Consider the following 24,510-nt stretch of genomic DNA (forward strand, 5'->3'; position numbering starts at 1 on the left):
AATATGGAATAGCTAGACATACTTTTAGGAGCCAGACCATGGTATTTGTATATAGATAGATACAGTATATGGAGAATAACCCCAAATTTTAGGATCCTAGGGTAAAATTCTAAGACCCAGTGGCTCCCAGGCTCCTGGGTTTGTCAAGCCCTGTTGTAAGCAACAACTAATAATCACTAGTGTGTGTATAACATTGGAGATCTGGTGATTTTACAAAATTACTTAGATGCAAACATTTTAGAAAAATCTCAATTGTTACCTTGGTAATAGTAGTTACCCTGAACTTATCCCCATTCAGCTCCTCTTCCAACATTCATCTGCATAGTGGCCAAAAAAATAACAGCCAATCAGCATAATCTGTGCTGGGTTCACACTTTGCTTAGCTGTGATCTAGGGCCTTATGATCTGAAGCTCTCTATTCTGGTGAGACTATCTAAGAAGTCATGTTACTACTGTAAGGTCCATTAAATACTGCTCTAATAGCAACTTTTAGCTTAAGAGCTGTGTATATAGGCAGATATATACATTGCAATGCAATGTTCAAAACAGCCCACAAAGATTTTGCAGGATTTCTCTCATTGCTGGCGAGTTTTTGATCAGGCCCATAGTGAGATTTTTCCATAATCTTGTAGGATATCCCCATGATCTTGCAATATTTCAGAATAAACTCCATTGAACTGAGGAGGAAAAGACAGTGACTGTGCCTGCACATGCCAGGTGCAAGCTCCCATGCTAGTCCCAGGACACGCATCCGGATTGGTTGCTTAAAGGGATAGAAAGGTCAAAAATAAAATGTGTATGGGTGCATTTCAATTTGAAATATAAACATTTTTGTAATATACGTCCATTACAAAAAAGCTTCTAGTAAAAGTTATTACTGGTTTTTGGTTGCATACTCACATATCCTGTGAGGGCCCGTGCACAAGTATTCAAACATTATGCATATTCAGAGAGAGACAGCTATGTTATATTTTCTAGTCAGCTTTCAAGTGACACCGCATATGGTTATTAAAGTGAAGGTAAACTTTGGTGAATGAAAGCCAGTTTTTTAAAAATACTATTAAAAACAAGGGCACTTTCATTCATCAAAGTTTACAAAGCAGCCGTTTTGATGAAAAAAATTATTACCTTTTTTTTTCTTTTCACAGCCAGAGCAGCTTTCCTCTCCTGGAAATCCTCTCTTCACACGTCAGCAATGACTAATCCGGCTTCCTCCAATCACGGCTTTCCCCCCAGGGTAGTCATTGCCTGAGGCCATGCTATGATTGGAGGAAGCCGGATTAGTCATTGCTGATGTGTGAAGAGAGGATTTCCAGCAGGGGGAAGCTGCTCTGGCTGTGAAAAGAAAAAAAGGTAAGTTTTTAATCAAAACGGCTGCTTTGTAAACTTTGATGAATGAAAGTGCCCCTGTTTATAATAGTATTTTTAAAAAACGGGCTTTCATTCACCAAAGTTTACCTTCACTTTAAGGCTGTAATCTGTAAGATTGATGATAAAAATAGTTGTCAGTGAAATCTCATTATCGATTAGGTGGTCTGTGATTAGTTGGTCAGTTGCGTGGCACCAACTGCTTCACTCCAATTAACTCCTGTACATGTTATTGTGCTAAAAATGGTATTTATTATTTTTTCTATCCGATCGGCTGATTATTATCCGATTAATTGTAACTAATCGCAAACCACCTAATCGATATGTAGATTTGTTGACAACTATTTCTATGATCAATCTTAGCGATTAGTTGTTGCAGCCCTAAAAGGGTATAATGTCCCTTTTTAATTATTAGTTTAGGAACAGATTTTCATTAAAACCTCACATTCCATAGCTGATAAATACGCCCTAATCAATATGTTGTCAATATGACATCTTTTTTTACAGTTTACTTTCAGTCACAAGCATACAGAAGCCTTTTCAGTAATAAGGCAGCAACATAGAGTAATTTGCTAGAAGTGTACTACTAAGATTTTTATTTGAATTAATTATTTACTTTTTATAGATTTGTTTTATTGAGTAATGTGAAAAAGTAACATACAGATATTAACATAAGCTTTCACTCCCATGAATGATTGTCTGCACCGTACATTGTAATTTACTGTAATAATTATTGAATAAATATAGCTGCTACAGAATTTTCTAATAGAGACAATTTTTTTTTTTTTGGGCAGATTGATTTTATGGGTAGACGTGCGTGCAGAAGAAATAATTTACTACATTACAAATTCAGCAAACTGTATAGCATTTCTAGTACCTTAGATCTATTCCTTGTAGTTCAAGCATTTTACACTGTTAATGTAGTACATAGGCAAATGCAATACAAATACTGTATTAACTGTGTTACTGTTTTAAGTTTAACATTATCAGTCTTTACTTTGATGGCAGCTGCTGACAACTTGTGTAGTTCTGTATTTTCTGTCCCTCTTTCACATCTCTGTTGCTGCTGACTGAGCTATCTGTGATTTTTCACACGAACAGTTAACAATTTTAAAGGCACAGTGTACTTGAAATGTTTTATTGTTTAAAAAGATAGATAATCCCTTTATTATTCATTCCCCAGTTTTGCATAACCAACACAGTTATATTAATACACTTTTTACCTCAGTGATTACCTTGTATCTAAGCCTTTGCAGACTGTCTCCTTATTTCAGTTCTTTTTTCAGACTTTAATTTTAGCCAGTCAGTGCTGACTCTTAAATAACTCCACAGGAGTGAGCACAATGTTATCTATATGGAATACATGAACTAGCACTGTGTAGCTGTGAAAAACTGTCAAAATCCTCTCTGAGATAAGAGACGGCCTTCAACAGTTTAACTTTCAATAAAGAATACCAAGAGAACAAATTCAATTTGATGAAGAAAGTAAATCAGAAAGTTGTTTAAAATGACATGCCCTATCTGACTCAAAGTTTGATTTTGACTTGATTGTCCCATTAATAAAGCCATCTTAAAAATGAGGTTGTTTTTAAATGTCACTATCTCTTTAGGTTTGTTAGTTAGGGTTTAAATATATCTCTAGCAATATATAGAATATAAACATAGGTGTCTACGTGTGTTTATTGTAAGCTGACCATATTTCCACATATGAAAAATATATCATGTCAGGGTTCTTATACAAAACATTTCTTTAAACAGCCCTGACATATGTGTTTTTCATATGTGTCCCTTTTTAAAGCGACAATATGGTCACCTTAGTTTATTGGGTTTTGGCAGAGGAGGTACCTTTGCTATGGTAGTGGCTTGTGGTGGGAATTCCTTGCAGTTGGCGGTTTAGGGGGTCCTAGTAGTTAGATGATTTGCTGTGAAAGGGTTTGGTGGTTTAGGATAAATAGCAGTTATGAGATCTTAAAAATGCTAGGTTATTTGGTAGCTTAGAGGTTAATATCCGTTTGGGGAGTTTATTGTGATGGGTGTCTGTCAGCTTAAGGGTTAATAGTTGTTAGGATCTTAGTAGTCAGGGTAATTATTGTGATGTGGATTATGATGGTTAAGGGGTTTATTGTGTTGGGTTTAAGATGACAAGGGGTTTAATAACTGTTACAGGGTTTATTTCAGTGGAGGTTATTGAGGTTAGGGCTTACCGGCATTTAAGGTTCTAGTGGTGCTGGGGTTTATTGTGGTGAGGGTTATGGTGGCTTTTGGGGTTAAAAGCAGTGGGGTTTTGTCAATTTAGGACTTTGTTGCTGTGGGGTTAGGGAAACTTATTGTGCAGGTGTGGACTTTACAGTTTACGGTAACCATTTAGCTTTAAAAAAAAAAAGCATTATTTAAAGCAGAGTTTTGGGCTCATTGCACATGTGACGATCAACTTGTAAATGTGGCAAACATGCTAATTAGCGCATCCCATTGTAAGTATGGGACACATCAGTTCAGGCTGATGCAGAGACAAGTTATGTTTTCTAACCAATGACTGTAATATCAAGTCAAATGTTAAATGGTGCAAGATGTCTTGCGTAGTGATATGTACTATAGCCAGTCTGGAGATTTAAAGCAACAAATAAAATGCAAATTAGGCCCTCAGGCCTTCAATTTTACTGGCCTGCTTTACAAGAACTTGTGTTACATGTCTAATTCTAACGTGAAAGTCGAGACTGACTGGCTTTTAAGAGATTGGATGTGCTGTAGAAGTCAAGCCATGTAGCTTTATGCTCGATGGATGAGTGATACACTTGTTTGGGATGATTGACGTTCCCTGCTCTAGCGCAATTGGTTGCTCCAGAGCAGGGGGCAGCATTACACAAGAATCCGCTTGTGTAATGATACATTTCACCATGTGAGGAAACATCGCAAGGGGCAGCTTTACTACTTGAGAACCTGTCGACTTACAGGGATGGTAAATGTATCCCAAATTGTTTTTTTCCCAGAAATTTTGATGATTTGGAATCTGAGTCTCAAACACCGGGATCATATATGTCTCCTGAACGCACCAGAAAAACTAAATATATAGTAATTCATGTATGTCCAAATATATGGTAGAAGTGCTCAACCAACCCATATTCTAGTTCCACTCATTCTTCAATAAAAGAAAACGGAACTTCACAAAAATTCAGAGCTAAAAGCTGATACTCCGCCTCACTTGGCAGATATGTTTACTATTTAAAATGCTAATCCACTCAGTGATGCGTAGGGAATCATTTCAATCAGAGCTCATATTTGTTTGCTTTGTTATTTAACCTCTATGTCTAATTAGCTCTGAAAATGCCAATATCTGAAGGGAGGATTTTAGCCAACAGCACTGAAGGTAGATGTCCGTACATGCTTTCTTCTGAGTGTTATTATCAATGAATCTTTTGGAATAGTCTTAAAGAGAAAGTAGTGCATTTTATTAGGATTCTTTTATAATTTTATGCTCTTAAGGTTACAAACATGTTTTTTTTTCCCCTGAATTTTTTTTTACAGATTACTCTACACCAGTGTTTCTCAACTTCAGTCCTCCAGACCCTTAACAGGCCAGATATTCATTATATCTTAAAGGGACATTAAACCCCAAAAATGTATTTCATGATTCAGACAGAGAATACAATTTTAAACAACATTCCAATTTACGTCTATTATCTAATTTGCTTCATTCTTTAGAAATCCTTTGTTAAAGAAATAGCAATGCACACGGGTGAGCCAATCACATGAGGTATCTATGTGCAGCCACCAATCAAAAGCTGCTGAGCCTATCTAGATATGATTTTCAGGAAAGAATATCAAGAGAATGAAGCAAATTAGAGAATAGAAGTAAATTAGAAAGTTGTTTAAAATGGTATTCTCCATCTGAATCATGAAAGACAAAATTTGGGTTTAATGTCCCTTTAACTAGAGCACAGGGGAAATAATCAGCTGAACAGTAACCATGGTTACTAACCTGCTCTTACCCATCAGCTGATTATTTCCCCTGTGCTCTAGTTAAGATATAATGATTATCTGTCCTGTTAAGGGTCATGAGGACTGGAGTTGAGAAACGCTGCTTTACACCACAGTCAGCAAATAGCTTCACCCTCTCTTAACCACCTGTCTGTACATACTGCATCTCTCCCACACCTTATAAATATCCCAGTTTACTAAGGACCAATAAACTACACCCAAATCCAGTACATATACTGTATATATGTATTTATATATATAAAAAGAAAACAAATGTATGGGACAACACAAAACAGTACTAGTCTTGTAAAATGTGTATGAATATGTAGATATATGTGTACGTGTATGTATATGTAGATATGTATGTGTATGCATATGTAGATATGTATGTGTATGTATATGTAGATATGTATGTGTATGTATATGTAGATATGTATGTGTATGTATATGTAGATATGTATGTGTATGTATATGTAGATATGTATGTGTATGTATATGTAGATATGTATGTGTATGCATATGTAGATATGTATGCATATGTAGATATGTATGTGTATGCATATGTAGATATGTATGTGCATGTATATGTAGATATGTATGTGTATGCATATGTAGATATATGTGTATGCATATGTAGATATGTATGTGTATGTATATGTAGATATGTATGTGTATGTATATGTAGATATGTATGTGTATGTATATGTAGATATGTATGTGTATGTATATGTAGATATGTATGTGTATGCATATGTAGATATGTATGCATATGTAGATATGTATGTGTATGCATATGTAGATATGTATGTGTATGTATATGTAGATATGTATGTGTATGCATATGTAGATATATGTGTATGCATATGTAGATATGTATGTGTATGTATATGTAGATATGTATGTGTATGTATATGTAGATATGTATGTGTATGTATATGTAGATATATGTGTATGCATATGTAGATATATGTGTATGCATATGTAGATATGTATGTGTATGTATATGTAGATATGTATGTGTATGCATATGTAGATATGTATGTGTATGTATATGTAGATATGTATGTGTATGCATATGTAGATATATGTGTATGCATATGTAGATATGTATGTGTATGTATATGTAGATATGTATGTGTATGCATATGTAGATATGTATGTGTATGTATATGTAGATATATGTGTATGCATATGTAGATATGTATGTGTATGTATATGTAGATATGTATGTGTATGTATATGTAGATATGTATGTATATGCATATGTAGATATGTATGTGTATGCATATGTAGATATGTATGTGTATGTATACGTATATGTAGATATGTATGTATATGTAGATATGTATGTGTATGCATATGTAGATATTTATGTGTATGCATATGTAGATATTTATGTGCATGTATATGTAGATATGTATGTGCATGCATATGTAGATATGTATGTGTATGCATATGTAGATATGTATGTGTATGCATATGTATGTGTATGCATATGTAGATATGTATGTGTATGCATATGTAGATATTTATGTGTTTGCATATGTAGATATGTATGTGTATGTAGATATTTATGAGTATGGATATGTGACAGCAGTGAGTGTACACCAGTGCACGTGAAGACCAGGGGTACTGCCTGTCCCACAAGTAATGGTAAATCACTAAGATGGTCCAAAGCACCTTAGTAAAAGGTATTTACTTTATTGGCAACAGAGTTAAAACAAACTAGTGACGTTTCAGAGTCACCCCCTTAATCATACATCAAATGATTAAGGGGGTGACCCCGAAACGTATGTATGTGTATGTATATGTAGATAGTTGTGTGTGTGAGTATATGTATGTATGTACGTATGTATGGGTAGATATGTGTGTGTATGTATATGTAGATATCTGTGTGTATATTTGTAGATGTCTGTGTATATGTAGATTTGTGTGTATGTATATGTATAGGTGTATATGTAGATGATATATTATCAGTTATTAGATTTTACAAAGATGAAGATGTACAACGTCACACAAAGACTGCGCTTCTCTGACCCCGCAAAAAAATTTGGTACAGAAAACTTAGTGCTAAAAAATATATACACTTGTATATATATATAAATATTTCTGTCACTACTGGCAATACATATGCAATGTAATTCAAACCTCACAGGAATAAGGCTATAAAGCATGAAATTATGACAGTGTAGGTTGTACACAATACCTAAAACATAACATATGATATTATATAAGTGAATAAAACAAAGCAATACTTCCCAGAGAGAAAATATGGCTCTGAGAAGAAAAGTAGATGGAAGGGTGCTGCTCTGTTGAAGGGTGCAATGAACTGTGTTCCTGCTCCCAAAGAATGAACTGCAAAAACAAAAAGAACACAGAGCGCAACCCACTCTGAACGTAAAACAGTTTAATAAAAATTACAATAGATAAACAGACATGTATTGGCAAGGACGTACATAACATATAAAAATTGCAGGCATAAAAAGTCACCACTCCACAAAGTCACCGCTGGACACAAACAATCCTCCGTCTCTTTCCAGCACAAGGGGCCTTTACACCGGCCAGGCTGTTGGAGAAGTCCGCTGCGATATCCTATCCGGAAGCCCAAAGTGTAACCGGAACTGATCCCAGCAGGGGCAACGTCACTGATTCCTGACAGTTACTCGAAGTTAATCGTTTACAAGCTACTTCTGTGTAGCCCAATCCTCTTTGATGCACCAAACTCTACGCGTTTCGTCGGGTTACGACCCGACTTTTTCAAGAGACTATTGTTTAACTGAATGTAGCATCCTATTTAAACTCAGTGGGGAGAGGCACACCTCCGAATTAGAGCAATCTGATAGGTCAATGTTAGTTAGATGCATCCAATCAATAAGTAAGTGGAGTCCCTCCTGTGTCCTTGTAGTGAGAGACAGCCAGTATTTCTGATTCTGACGGTGATTGGCTGGTTTAGAAGAAACTCGGACGTGACATCACTCACCCGGCCTGTAAGATGTGTGGTTGCTAGGAGAGGTGAGGCCGTCAAGCCCAGGAGCGGTGGACAGTTACTTACTTATTGAGTCCAATCAATAAGTAAGTAACTGTCCGAGTCCGAGTTTCTTCTAAACCAGCCAATCACCGTCAGAATCAGAAATACTGGCTGTCTCTCACTACAAGGACACAGGAGGGACTCCACTTACTTATTGATTGGATGCATCTAACTAACATTGACCTATCAGATTGCTCTAATTCGGAGGTGTGCCTCTCCCCACTGAATTTAAATAGGATGCTACATTCAGTTAAACAATAGTCTCTTGAAAAAGTCGGGTCGTAACCCGACGAAACGCGTAGTTTGGTGCATCAAAGAGGATTGGGCTTCACAGAAGTAGCTTGTAAACGATTAACTTCGAGTAACTGTCAGGAATCAGTGACGTTGCCCCTGCTGGGATCAGTTCCGGTTACACTTTGGGCTTCCGGATAGGATATCGCAGCGGACTTCTCCAACAGCCTGGCCAGTGTAAAGACCCCTTGTGCTGGAAAGAGACGGAGGATTGTTTGTGTCCAGCGGTGACTTTGTGGAGTGGTGACTTTTTATGCCTGCAATTTTTATATGTTATGTACGTCCTTGCCCATACATGTCTGTTTATCTATTGTAATTTTTATTAAACTGTTTTACGTTCAGAGTGGGTTGCGCTCTGTGTTCTTTTTGTTTTTAAAGATGAAGATGTGTGTGTGCGTATATATGTAGAGGTGTGTATGTATGTGTGTGTATGTTTGTATGTATACAGACACAAATAGGTGAATTTTTCATTATTTCAATTATAGGTCTTTGTCATTGGTCTTTATTAGTGGCCCCTCTATTTTCTACTTTGTGCCCCCATATATGGTTCCTTGAGAAGTCATTGTCCTCAGATGCCTCATTTATTCTAAATGAAAGACCAAAACTTGTGTTATATTTAAAATATAAAAGAAGAGGATTTTAATGTTGCTGTAAAATCAGTCCTTTATACGGGTTATGCAGATATAGCTAATATGTGCGCTTACATACAGTATCAATAACCGCCCTGATAAGTCTGCTAGGTAATTCCACAAATATGACTTGATTGGAGCTCATTTAAACATTAGCAGATATTTTGCATACAAATGAGTTTACTTTCTGTTCATTGAAGCACTATCTTGCACATTAGCAAACCTTCAATCAGAATATCCAGACATAAATTCTCACCTTCCCTTACAGCTTAAGCTCAATTACACAGAGGTCCAATTCCCCCAACCAATGCAGATTAGACGGTATTTCATTTCAGAATTAACACGATAGTTCATAATCTGTATACTCTGTGCGGAGCTATATCATCTAAACAAACAATTTTGCTAATATATAATAATTGAATTTGAATCCCATAGCACTAGTTAAATGTCATTTTATTATAAAGCCGTTCTTTAAATAAAACATTGATCGAGTTAGGGTTTGGACTTGGTAAAAAAAAAAAAAAGGTGATTAATTTTCATAGAATGTTCACTAAGTCTGAGAATTTTTTTTATCACTATAATTATTTAATTCATTAAATGTTTTTACATAAATATTGCAAGAACAGGTTTATTGAACATGCTTTATTTTTCTCTAGAGCTGACACAAATCAGTTTGTGACACAAAAGAATCACTGTTTTGCCTGTGACAATATAATAGTGTATTTATATAAACTCATAACATTGCTTATGCAGCAGCACCTTTGTCTCATTAAAAGGACCACTAAACACATAACAATAGCATAAGCAATAAATACATAATATACAATACAAAAGCACTTAGTTTGAATTTCACGAGTGGTATATTTTTTAATGACAAATTTCAATTATCCTTCCCACTGCATCATGTGACAGCTATCATCTAATCACATATTGCATGTATGTATATACTGTATATTCTTGCACATGCTCAGTAGGAGCTGGTGCTTCAGAAAGTGTGCATATAAAACCACTGAGCATATTTAGATAATGGATTTGAATTGGAAATTTGTTAAAAATAGTGTGCTCTATCCGAATCATGAAAGTTTAATTTATACTTTACTAGTCCTTTAAAGGAACAGTAAACACTTTGAGATGGTAATATAAAATGATAAATTGTATGTGTGTGTGTGTATATATATATATATATATATATATATATATATATATATATATATATATATATATATATATATATATATATATATATATACACACACACACATACATACATACACATACATACACATACAAAACACAAGAGGGGACAGCACTCTCAGGCCGGACCGGGTACACATCCCATAACCCTGCAACATGCACAGCCCTGGATGCAAAAACAGCACTCTCAGAAAACTGCACCGTCCACAGAGCCACAGGCAGTTAACCCCAGACAGGTCTGGGTGCATGTCCCAAATGGGTAAATTACAAAAAAATATATACAATAATATAGCACACAGAAAAAGTCCAGCACTCACTTACAAGCTCACAACTAAGATAAAAAGTAACAATGGAAGAGTTAGTTACCGCAACTGGCCAAATGGGACAAGCCCAGGTACCCACGTCAAGGTCTCTTCCAAAACCTGGGTCCCTAAACAGCCACACAATGCAGGATCACAGTCAAACAAACTGGGAAAAAATGAAGGGTTCGCAGGCTTATGTACTCTCCCCAGACATATACAAAACACGAAAGGGGACAGCACTCTCAGGCCGGACCGGGTACACATCCCATAACCCTACAACATGCACAGCCCTGGGTGCAAAAACAGCACTCTCAGGAAGCTGCACCGTCCACAGAGCCACAGGCAGTTAACCCCAGACAGGTTTGGGTGCACTTCCCAAATGGGTGAATTACACCCTTGACGTGGTACCTGGGCTTGTCCCATTTGGCCAGATGCGGTAACTAACTCTTCCATTCTTACTTTTTATCTTAGTTGTGAGCTTGTAAGTGAGTGCTGGACTTTTTCTGTGTGCTATATTATTGTGTGTATATATATATATATATATATATATATATATATATATACATACATACATATATATATATATATATATATATATAAAACTAAACTTGTATTTATTTTGTTCCTTTTTCCTGTAATTCCAGTCTGAAATTATAATAGTTCCTATTAGAACTAGAAGTGCAGAACACTGTTATATTCCACACAGCCATTGGCTGCACACTCTAGTGACCACTTTATAACTGTCCCTAATTGGCCACAGCAGAGAAGGTAACCTAAGTTACAACATGGCAACTCCCATTGTTTTATAGACATTAAAACTTTACACTTTTTTTGTCAATATTAAAAAAGCAAATGAAACTTTAAAAAATACATCTACATGTTATTCTCAGACTAATCTTTTCTTTGAATGCATCATTCTACCTAGCATTTACTTAGTGTTTAATATCCATTATCCAAAGAGACATAGAATTGCAAAAAGAAAATGCTCTAATGTGTTATAATATTTTACTATTACACTATTGATCAGCCCCAGAATAGCAATGCACTACTGTGAGCAAGGTGAACACATCTGACTACTAGCCAATGGCAACAGGCAACGTAGGCTGCCATGAGAGAAAAGTAAAGTTGATAACAGAAGTCTCTGACAGTTACATGCTTATTACATCTTAACTATAAAGGTTTGATTTTGACTTTAATATCCCTTTAAATTCTAATTTATATTATCTCTACACATTCGATATGCCAAATGCATAATTTCCCTGGAAACCAACATTAAAAGGATTGTGTAATCTATAGGGAGTGAAAGGGATCTTGAGTTTGGATTACATTAATCAAGTAACTTCAGAAGCTTCTTAATTATTTTTCCTCATTTTCTAATTAAATCAAATTAACTTTCATTATTACCCTTGCAGTGTTTTCACAGGTTATACAGCCTTTGGTTTGGTGTTATAGATTTAATAGCAGTTTACTAATAACATTGGTATTGTAATGTCAAATTCATTGAAACCCCAGGACCCTTAGTCTCATGGAAATATACTCTTGATGACACTATTAAAGGGATGTTAAACAGTCTGTTTCATTGTTGTAATAAAAAAGTACTAAGCAGCTGCTTATACTTAAAGGGACACTCAAGTCAAAATAAACTTTTATGATTCAGATAGAGCCTTCAGTTTTAAAACACTTTCCAATTTACTTCCATTTTAAAATTTTGCACAGTCTTTTTATAGTCACACTTTCTGGAAAATAAGATCCTATTGAGCATGTGCACAAGCTCACATGGTATACGTATACTAGTCTGTGATTGGCTGATGTCTGTCACATGATACAGGGGGTGGACAATGGGAGAAAAAAATAAAATTTGTCAGAAAAAAAATCTACTGCTTATTTGAAATTTAGAGTAAGTGTTATTGCATTGTGTTTTTATTATTTACTTGTTAATTATGCAATTCTACTGCATTGAATGGTCCTTTAATAGAAATCATTGCAACATGTAGTATTCATCTACGTAAAGGGATAGTCTACTCCAAAAAAAATTAACGTTTAAAAATACAGATAACGCTTTTACTACCCATTCCTCAGCTTTGCACAACCAATATTGTTATAATAATATACTTTATAACATCTAAAACGCTAAATATCTGCCTGCCCCTGCAGGCCACCTTTATCTCAGTCCATTTTATAAGCTTTTCACAGCAAGAGAGAGCTAGGTAATGTGTACCATATAGATAACAATGTGCTCACTCCTGTGGAGATTGGCTAAAATAAAAGTCGTAAGAAGCCCTGAGATATAGAGGCAGTCTGCACAGGCTTAGGTACAAGGTAATCACAGAGGAAAAAAGTATATTAATATAACTGTGTTGGTTATGCAAAACTGGGGAATGGGTAATAAAGGGATTATCTGTCTTTGTAAACAATTAAAATTTTGGAGTAGACTGACCCTTTAAATGGATTTTACCTTTTTATTTATTTTTTACACTACATTTGTGCTTCCTGTCACAGCCCTACAAGGAGGAGGAGGCCTTTGCAGGAAGTTGTATCTTAGCCTGATGTTATAAAACTTCTAGGCTAGTGAATAGACTAGATACCAGGTAGTCAGATTCGCTCATGTCCAGAACTGACTGAATATAGTTCTAGTGAAATGATACATGTTTTTATTATTGCACCCAGGGCAGCTGTCTATGGGAGCCAATTTTAAGCAAAAAAAAGAAAACTGTCTTTAGTGTAACTAGTGAGTGGAATTCATAATCCTGTAATCTGATTGGCTGCAACATGCTCTGTCAATCTACATGATTCTGTGTGCATTTTATTTATGGAGTTTTAGTCCTTCTTTGCTATGTTGACAAAGTAATTAGTGCTCCATGTACAACACCTGTCTAAGGATCCCATGATCTTGAGGTGAACCAATCAGAAACTAAACAGGTCAGCTGACAAAGTTTTAGTTTGTAAAGAAAATGTTGTATCTCAATTCTGCATCTAAAGAGTAAATGTGTATTTACTGTAAGTGTATTCCAAAATATGAAACATACAGACAACCTATTACCTGTGTAAGTGCCAGTTGCCAAAGTATGCAGTTGCCCATAAAGCAGCTTATGTACACTCCTAATTAGGACTGCCACCTTGGCCATGTTTTCCTAGACACTTATGAGTTACACATGCTACAGGGTAAGCATGACAGAACATGTATTATGCATCTGGACATCACATGAATAGTGCTGATGGACAGCACAATACATGTTTCTCCCTGCTTACCCTGTAGTATGCATAACTCATAAGTGTCCAGGAAAACACGGCTGAGGTGGCAACCCTACTCCTAATACATTAAAAATATTAAAATATATATATACTAGTCCTAAAGCCCGTGTACACGTGTCATTTTTTGCAGTACAGCGGTCCGACCCCTTGCTCTCTCTCTATCCCCCCTCCATACCTCCCAATATTTCAAAATTCAAAAGAGGGACACCCCCACCACCCCACCACCCCCCCCGGCAAAATTTTTTAAATGTGGTGGGCGGGGCTTAAAAAATCATAAGACCAAAGTAATATAAATAAAATTCTAAATAAAGTCATAGATTTTAATACACATAGGCAGCAAATCAAACAAGCTCATACAACTGGTATGGCTATGTGAGCTATGTATTTAATTATCCTTTGCAAAGACATTGCTAAATATTTTTATCTTAATTGGACATTTAACAATAAATTCTTTAAAACTGCTCTCTGCATTCCCCATTAATATTCTAAATTCTGGCCTTTAAAGACAGCAAAAATGCACAGTAGCACACTACATAGCATACACTTACACATGCAGATACACACACACACTACATAGCATACACTTATGCATGCAGATACACACTACATAGCATACACTTATACATGCAGATACACACACACACACTACATAGCATACACTTACACATGCAGATACACACACACTAAATAGCATACACTTATACATGCAGATACACACACTACGTAGCATACACTTACACATGAAGATACACACACTACATAGCATACACTTATACATGCAGATACACACACTATGTAGCATACACTTACACATGAAGATACACACACACTACATAGCATACACTTACACATGAAGATACACACACACTACATAGCATACACTTATACAGGCAGATACACACACACACATTACATAGCATACACTTATACAGGCAGATACACACACACACACTACATAGCATACACTTATACATGCAGATACACATACACACACTTCATAGCTTACATTTACACATGCAGACACACACACACTAAATAGCATAAACTTATACATACAGATACACACACACAGTTATGGATACAGATAGACACACACACTACATAATATATGGGTATCTGTAATTCATTGTATGGGGTCCTGGGGTTGGCAAGCACATTAGCTGGCAGTCTGCGGCTGCCACTGCTCATTGTATAAAACTGAAGGCATGCTAGTATTATCACCAGGGGTTAGACATCATCACTACCAGAGGTAGGTTAGAGAGGTCACCATTACCCGTGGTCAGAGTGCATACAGCCTTCTTACTCCTGCTTAACCCACACACCATTCCTTTTCCACAGGGAATCTAACAGATAGCTAACCCTGTGAGAGCAAAGCCAGCTGCTTCTGTGTATGGGCCCAACAGAATTTAAAAAAAAAAAATTTTTTTTTAAATGCCTGGGGCAAATCGGGACAGATGACTAGCAACCCGAGACAGGGGGACAGACCCCTAAAATCGGGACTGTCCTGCGAAAATAGGGACTGTCCCCCTCTCGTTTGTGCTCTCTCCCCCCTCTCTTTTGTGCTCTATCCCCCCTCTCTTTTGTGCTCTATCCCCCCTCTCTTTTGTGCTCTCTCCCCCCTCTCTTTTGTGCTCTCTCCCCTCTCTATTTTGTGCTCTCTCCCCCCCTCGCTTTTGTGCTCTCTCCCCCCTCGCTTTTGTGCTCTCTCCCCCCCACTCGCTTTTGTGCTCTCTCCCCCCTCGCTTTTGTGCTCTCTCCCCCCTCGCTTTTGTGCTCTCTCCCCCCCTCGCTTTTGTGCTCTCTCCCCCCCTCGCTTTTGTGCTCTCTCCCCCCTCGCTTTTGTGCTCTCTCCCCCCTCGCTTTTGTGCTCTCTCCCCCCCTCGCTTTTGTGCTCTCTCCCCCCTCTCTTTTGTGCTCTCTCCCCCCCTCTCTTTTGTGCTCTCTCCCCCCCTCTCTTTTGTGCTCTCTCCCCCCTCTCTTTTGTGCTCTCCCCCCTCTCTTTTGTGCTCTCTCCCCCCCTCTCTTTTGTGCTCTCTCCCCCCACTCTTTTGTGCTCTCTCCCCCCTCTTTTGTGCTCTCTCCCCCCTCTTTTGTGCTCTCTCCCCCCTCTCTTTTTTGCTCTCTTCCCCTCTCTTTTGTGCTCTCTCCCCCCTCTATTTTGTGCTCTCTCCCCCTCTCTTTTGTGCTCTCTCCCCCTCTCTTTTGTGCTCTCTCCCCCCTCTCTTTTGTGCTCTCCCCCCCTCTCTTTTGTGCTCTCTCCCCCCTCTCTTTTGTGCTCTCCCCCCTCTCTTTTGTGCTCTCTCCCCCCTCTCTTTTGTGCTCTCTCCCCCTTCTCTTTTGTGCTCTCTCCCCCCTCTCTTTTGTGCTCTCTCCCCCTCTCTTTTGTGCTCTCTCCCCCTCTCTTTTGTGCTCTCTCCCCCTCTCTTTTGTGCTCTCTCTCCCTCTCTTTTGCTGTCTCTCTCCCTCTCTTTATCCACCCCTCTTCTGCTGCTCTCTCTATCCCCCCTTTTAAGAGCTCTCAGTCTCACTGATTGCAGTCGGCATCTGGCAGCATCTGGCCCTGCCCGGCCCGTCCGCGTCACGCCTGGCCCCACCCTTGCCCCGCCGGCGCCCGCCCACGTCACACCCAGCCTGCCACACCTACTCCACCACACGCTCCGCAGATGCCAGGAGGAGGTCAGTTGGAAGGCCAGGTGTGTTTGTCCTTGCGCGCAGTCTCTACTGCGCATGACAGCTTTGGACAAACACACTTGGCCTTTTATTATATAGGATATATATATATATTAATATTAGAGAGAGAGGAGGGTATATACATTTTTATTGACAGTAAACTGATATTTTGTCTTCTAACTGGGTTGAACTTATATCACTAGTTTTTCCATAAAAGCCAATGAGCATTAATGCATCAGTGTGGGTTTTGCACAAACTTAAAACTGCTAATTTCAGTTTAAATCCCGTTTACCTAAGGATTTGCATAGAAGCATTTTTGTAATATTTGTGTTAAAAAAAAGAAAAAAAAAACGTAAAGAGTTATCATAGATTTTGTAATAACTTTTAATGTACACGTTTATTTACTATGAAGCAAACATCGGTTACAGGCTTGTTTATTTGAGTCTGCAACTGATAATTATGAAGCAATGGATTAAACCGCTTCCTCCTTATGCCTCTCCGCAAACTTAGAGTTGGCGGCTGAAAATCACCCCGGACTCATTAGAATGTGGTGATTGACAAGCCCTGCTCAATTGGTTGCACTAGAGCAGGGGTGCGGCATTACATGAGCATTTACTCGTGCAATGCAAAATATGGGGAACAGACTTCCCCCACAATTTGCGATAAAATACAGACAGCTTCACAACATGCAAACCTTGTCCACCAGCAGATTGATAAATCTAGCCCCAAGTGCTGCCTGTGACGCATAGTGTGTCACTGCCAGTGCTTCCTACTTTCCCTTTTATGTGTATGCTGTCCAAATCCTTTTAATTGTTACCGGTTTGATGAATATAATTTATCATCAATCAGAAACCTGCATTATTGTCTAATTATATGTCTTGTTGGTATATTGTGTTCCTGACATCTTAGAGATAATAATCTGTAATCAAGTTTTTTGTTTGTTGATTTTGACATTTTGTAAAATCCAAACAGTTTTTAGATTCTCTTTGACATTTGAGCCAGGAACCATCTCCTGTTATATAAACATTTCAGCCAGTACTTAGGAGATGTTTGTGAAACATTTATTATTTAGCTTTCATGCCCATTTAAAGAGCAAGAAAACGTTTAAAAGAATTTTATTACTATCGTAGAAATATTTTTTAGCATCTTTTCATTTACTTTTTACCAATCATAGGTCAACATCCACAGACAATACATCATTAGCCAGCAATTGTATGAACAGGTTAACATGCCTACACTTTTCTAAATATGTCTACTTTTTTTTATGTTAATAGATGTGACGTGTGTATGCAGTAAATTCTGCTCATGTGAATATCTAATTAAAGGACTGTTTATGGCCTGATGTAGAGAGTTGTTAGTATGCGTTGCATACACAAATGACTATGCCGACTGATAAAAAAAATACATACATTTAAAAAGTATTTTTTTTATAATATATATTTTATAAATTATTTTCTAAACATAAATTAAGCACTTAAAAAGGGACAGTCGAGTCAAAATTAAACTTTCATGATTCAGATAGGGCATGCAATTTTAAAAAACTTTCCAATTTACTTTTATCATCAAATTTGCTTTGTTCCCTTGGTTAAAAGCTAAACTTAGGTAGGCTCATAAACTGATTTCTAAGCTGTTAAAGGCCGCCTCTTATCTCAGTGCATTTTGACAGTTTTTCACAGTTAATGCTATTTCATGTGTGCTATATAGATAACATTGCGCTCACTCCTGTTGAGTTATTTATAAGACAATACTGATTGGATAAAATGCAAATCTGTGAAAAAAGTACTGAGCTAAGGGGGCAGTCTGCAGAGGCTTAGGTGCAAGGTAATTACAGAGGTAACAAGTATATTAATATAACTGTTTTGGTTATGCAAAACTGGGGAATGGGTAAAAAATGGATACTAAAGGGATTATCTATCTTTTTAAACTATAAAAAAAATTCAAGTAGATTGTCCCTTTAAATGGGTGAAATGTCTTTTGTGCATTGCTAGAAAGTGGCACCAGTGTTCTCTGCTCTTTTTAAAGGGACATTTTAGGCAAAAAAAAAAAATGACATTCTGTAATCCATTAGAGCAAGTCATTTTAAGACTATCGACCCTAGACTACTGGGTGTTTAATCCAAGCAGAAAACACAGTTGATCCAATCAGCAATGCTAGTTTCACATCGGAGTCATGTGAATAGTGCTGCTGATTGGATCAGCATCATTTTCCACTTGGGACCAGCAGTGCTCTGCAATTCCCGAGTGGTATTTCTACAGTATGTTTAACCCCTTTGAGAGGGTTAAACAAATATTAGTCTAGGATTAGAGGATGTACTGGGACATGATTCAGATATTTACAATTTTTAAAAAGTTTCCAAATTCACTTCTCTTATCAAATTGCTTAATTCTCAAAGTATTCTTTGTTGAAGAGATACCTAGGTAGGTAGCGTGCGCGTGTTTGGAGCACTACATAACCGGAAATAGTGCTGCCATCTAGTGCCCATGCTATTAAAATGCTGTTGCAAAACTGCCGCCATATAGTACTGTAGAAACATGCACATTCCTGAGCTTACATCAATGCTTTTCAACAAAGAATAACAATAAAACGAATACAATTTGATAATTGAAGTAATTTGGAACATTGTTTAAAATTGTATGTTTTATTTGTATGATGAAAGAAAAAGTTTGGGATTTATGTCCCTTTAACAAATATATACATTGTACAAACACATACTAACTTGTGCTCAAAAATGTAACATTTTTAAAAGCATTATTACAAAACTGCTGCCATATACAGTAGTTATAGTATAGCTCTGGACATGTGTACACTCTTCAACAAAGGACACCAAGATTACAAAGTAAATTTGATAGTAGAATAAAAATGGCAAAGTTGTTTTAAATTGCGTGTTCTCTCTGAATTAACAAATTCATTTTATGTCCCTTTAAAAGGGACAGTATACACCAATTTTAATATAACTGCATGTAATAGACAATACTATAAAGAATAATATGCATAGATACTGATAAACAAATCCAGTATAAAACATTTTAAAAACTTACTTAGAAGCTCCCAGTTAAGCACTGTTGATGAGGTTAGGCTGGGACACCCAGTGAAATAGGCTGGGAAACCAGGAAAAGCAGACACTCCCCCCCCCCCATCCCCTGCATATAAAAAGACCCATTATACAAACAGAAGCAGTCTGAAGTCTGTATACATCAGTATAAATCTAAAACTTTGGGGCTTGCTTAGGAGTCTAAAAATCAGCACAATGTTATTTAAAAATAAGCAAAACTATACATTTTTACAAAAACACCCCTAGATGGAGTAAATGGGGTAGATTTATTAAAGGTCGAGCGGACATAATTTGCTGTAGCAAATCATGTCCGCTCTACCTTGCTAAATGCCGAAGCATACGCTATCGGCATTTAACATTGCACAAGCATTTCTAGTGAAATGCTTGTGCAATGCAGCCCCCTGCACATTCGTAGCCAATCGGTCATTAGCAGGGTGTGTCAATCATCCTGATCGTATCGGGATTATTGCAGTCCAACGGTCTTCGGGCGTACAAAGCAACATCCACTGCTTGTTAAATCTACCCCATAAATGGATTATCAACAAAACATTTATGCAAAGAAAAATCTAGGGTACACTGTCCCTTTAAGCATTGCAGTAATTTAGCATACATATAGCTTTATGCACATGCATGTAGCCTGTACATGATTTGCTGCTGAGTATACAACTGTATAAAGGCCTTTTCAGATTATGGGTACAATCTACAATAAAATTTACAATTGCAACTTTAACCCTTTCAGTGCTAACGCCCGCTCTGAGCCGTTGCATATTGTCTCAATCAGGTGCTAACGACGGCTTAGAGCCGTCGTTAACACTCTCCCACCTTGAGGGAGATCTGGAGGCTTCCACCCGCTCCTACCCCGGCGATCGGGCCTGTATAGTGACAGCCATCGCCAGGGCTTCACGTTTTGCACGGTGACATCACGCGCAATGACGTGATGATATCACCGTGCAACTTTATTTAAAATGGACAATGCAAAGTATAGGGAAAGGGGGCATGCTGCTTAGAAGCCTGTATCTCAGGCATCTAAGCAGCTACAGACCCCCAAGACCCACCGTTGGAAAGGTAATCTCCTAACCTTTAGGTTAAAAAAGTTAACAAATGTTTTATATAAAAACATAAAAAATAAAAAAAATCAGTTTAGCACCCAGGTGGGAAAGTGCTTAGCACGCAAAGGGTTTAAAGTAATAACAAATGTTTATAGACAATTTTTGAAATCAGATTTATTTCTTGATTAGTTCATTATGTACTTTCTATGCATGTTTAAAAATATAACTGCAAGAAAATGTCAAATAGCTTGTTCTATCCTATGCATGATAGATTACGTTTTTTTACTTCAATAGACTTTAATTTGTTCAGGATTCAGATTTGCTCTTTAATAGACAATGTTTCATCCCATCTGCTTCCAAACATCTGTAACTTGGCCTCAAGGCCAAAGAGCAAATTTTTTTTTTTTTTTACATAATAACCATATAACTAAAGAATCTTTCTTTACTAACTGTATACAAAATAGCAAAATAAACATCATATATTTTGACTTATAAACTCATATAAAATGCACCTTTGATGTATTAAAGTTTGATTTTTGAAAAATCAGTTGTATAAATAGATATTTTCCAATACAAATTGGTATATGGCAAGTCTGTGTTTTTCTCATTAATCTAAAAGAGCAGATTTAAAGAAGTAAATATTGTTATGATATAAAATTTAGAAAATTTGCTAATAAATACATTTTACAGCAGAGATCAAATCCACTTAGATATTTATTTATGTATCCCCTATATAACACTCAATAATCTACACGTAAAGATAATAATTTAATGATAACAACCATAACAACAACAATGATGATGTTAATATTAACAGGACAATTGCATGACATGCATATATTTAAAAATTTAAATGGATATTGAAGTCATAATTAAATTTAAAGGGACACAAAACTCAAATTTTTTTCTTTTACGATTCAGATAAAGCATACCATTTTAACCCCTTAAGGACAAGTGCATTTTTCAATTTCTTACCCGCAAGGACCAGGGCTATTTTTACATTTCTGCAGTGTTTGTGTTTAGCTGTAATTTTCTTCTTACTCATTTACTGTACCCACACATATTATATACAGTTTTTCTCACCATTAAATTAACTTTCTAAAGATACCATTATTTTCATCATATCTTATAAATTACTATAAAAAATATATAAAATAAGATGAAAAAATGGAAAAAAATGCCAATTTTTCTAACTTTGACTCCAAAAATCTGTTACACATCTACAACCACCAAAAAACACCCATGATAAATAGTTTCTACATTTTGTCCTGAGTTTAGAAATACCCAATGTTTACATGTTCTTTGCAAGTTATAGGGCAATAAGTAGCACTTTGCTATTTCCAAACCATTTTATTTTTCAAAATTAGTGCTAGTTACATTGGAACACTGATATCTGTCAGGAATTCCTGAATATCCCTTAACATGTATATATTTTATTTTAGTAGACAACCCAAAGTATTGATCTAGGCCCAATTTTGTATATTTCATGCCACCAAATGCGATCAAATAAAAAAAATCGCTAACTTTTTCACAAACTTTAGGTTTCTCACTGAAATTATTAACAAACAGCTTGTGCAATTATGGCATAAATGGTTGTAAATGCTTCTCTGGGATCCCCTTTCTTCAGAAATAGCAGACATATATGGCTTTGGCGTTGCTTTTTGGTAATTAGAAGGCCACTAAATGCTGCTGCGCACCACACTTGTATTATGTCCAGCAGTGAAGGGGTTAATTAGGTAGCTTGTAGAGTTAATTTTAGCTTTAGTGTAGAGATCAGTCTCCACCTGACACATCCCACCCCCTGATCCCTCCCTGACCCCTCACAAACAGCTCTATTCCCTCCCCATCCCACAATTGTCACCGCCATCTTAAGTATTGGCAGAAAGTCTGACAGTACTAAAATAAAAGCCTTTGGGTTTCTTTTAGCATTTTTAAAAAATAAATACATAGTTTCTGCAGTGTATGTTCCCCCCTAACCCCCCAACCTCTACGATCCCCCCAAACTTCCTGTTTGTGGCCATTTTAGGTACTGGCAACTGCCTGCCAGTACCCAATGTCTTAACAAATGTGCTTTTTTTAATTCTTTTTTTTATTTTAACCCATTTTTCTGTAGTGTAGCTTCCCCCTCCCAGATCCCTTTTCAAAACAATATTTTCCCTCTCCCTCCTCCCTCTCCGATAGATCCAGCATTGATCCGTTGATCGGTCAGCAGTGCACCCCCGCCCCAGCACGTCCCCTTGTGTGATCAGTATCGCTTCCAGACACTTTAAACCCGTAACGACGTACAGGGTACGTCGTTGGTCTTTAAATAACCAGTTTGTGCATGACGTACCTTGTACGACGTGTGTCGTTAAGGGGTTAAACTACTTTCAAATTTACTTCTATTATCCAATTTGCTTAATTCTCTTTATTTGCTTTGTTAAATGAGCAGCAATGCATGATTATTTGCTTTGTTAAATGAGCAGCAATGCATGACTGGGTGCTAGCTGAAAAGATCAGGCGAGCCAATAACAGGAGGTATCAATGTGCAGCCACCAATTAGCAGCTAGCTCTCCGTAGTGCATTACTGTTCCTGAGCCTACCTAGGTGTTCTTTTCAACAAAGGATATGAATAGAATATGGTAAAATAGATAATAGAAGTAAATTGGATTTTCTTTTTAAATTGTATCCTCTATTTGAAACATCAAATAAATAAAAAAAAGTGAGTTTCATGTTCCTTGTTAAAAAATGTACAACCCCAGAATACTATTGACTTCCAATACCCTTTTAACAGCACTTTAATGGCGCTATCATTTATTTTATTTGTATAAAAAAATATGTACTGATATATAATACAAAAAAAGAAGTGTAAGTATGAATACATTGTCATAAACTTAAAATAAAGTCTATTCTGAAAATGTAAAGATACTTAACAAAAGGTTAAATAAATCTAGAGGTCTACACTAAGATTTATTATATTTAACATTTTTTTGTATTTTAGAGGGCAACTACCAATTTAGAAGGGTCAAATAATGAATTGCAATGGTTGATAAAAATCTAACCAGCTTACATTTATTCTCATAGGTTACTCATCTGTAGACATAATATGATGTGAGTTTGCAGCCTGATACTGATTAGCATGCCATTAGGAGAAAAAAAAAAGACAGGCCTGTGAAGTCATATCTTGACAGTGCACGTGAAACATGGTTCACTAATGCAGCCTTAATTCATTTTGTTTCTGCAGAGAGAGCAAACTCACAATGTTACTCAGGGAGTCCCTAGGGAACATGAACTGCCGCACTACTATGATAGCTCACATTTCGGCTTCTGCTGGCAACTACGCAGAGACATTATCCACTATCCAGATTGCTTCCCGGGTGTTAAGAATGAAGAAAAAGAAAACTAAGGTAGGCAAATCTGGTTAATTAGCTTCTGATAGAGGGAATTAATACAAGAGGTGGTTTTATCTTGTCTTGTAACCTTGTATAGTTAGGCTTTATGTTATGAGAGGGAGCAGGATATAATGAGGATATAATGGATGGATGTAAACTGCTAAAATTTGCAGATCTATATTGAATACAGTTTTGATGACAACGAACTACTATGATAATATGAAAACTCAGCGCATTAGATAAAATTACTTTTTACAATTATAGTAAACAATGAGCATATATATTCAGTGTGATACTAAATACTGTATCTCTTCAGTTATAGTAATGAA

The 24,510-nt window shown here is 36.7% G+C and overlaps 1 protein-coding gene across 1 annotated transcript in view; it reads left to right on the forward strand.

Moving 5' to 3' along the window:
* The window catches only part of KIF26B (kinesin family member 26B), a 559,622-nt gene that overhangs the window by 501,116 nt on the left and 33,996 nt on the right, over window positions 1-24,510 (forward strand). The window contains exon 11 of the mRNA XM_053711042.1: window positions 24,034-24,196. Within this exon, the coding sequence (XP_053567017.1) occupies window positions 24,034-24,196 (163 nt within the window). The remainder of the gene's footprint in view (window positions 1-24,033; window positions 24,197-24,510) is intronic.

This window comes from Bombina bombina, chromosome 4 (assembly GCF_027579735.1).
Source record: "Bombina bombina isolate aBomBom1 chromosome 4, aBomBom1.pri, whole genome shotgun sequence".
Classification (NCBI taxonomy): Eukaryota; Metazoa; Chordata; class Amphibia; order Anura; family Bombinatoridae; genus Bombina; species Bombina bombina.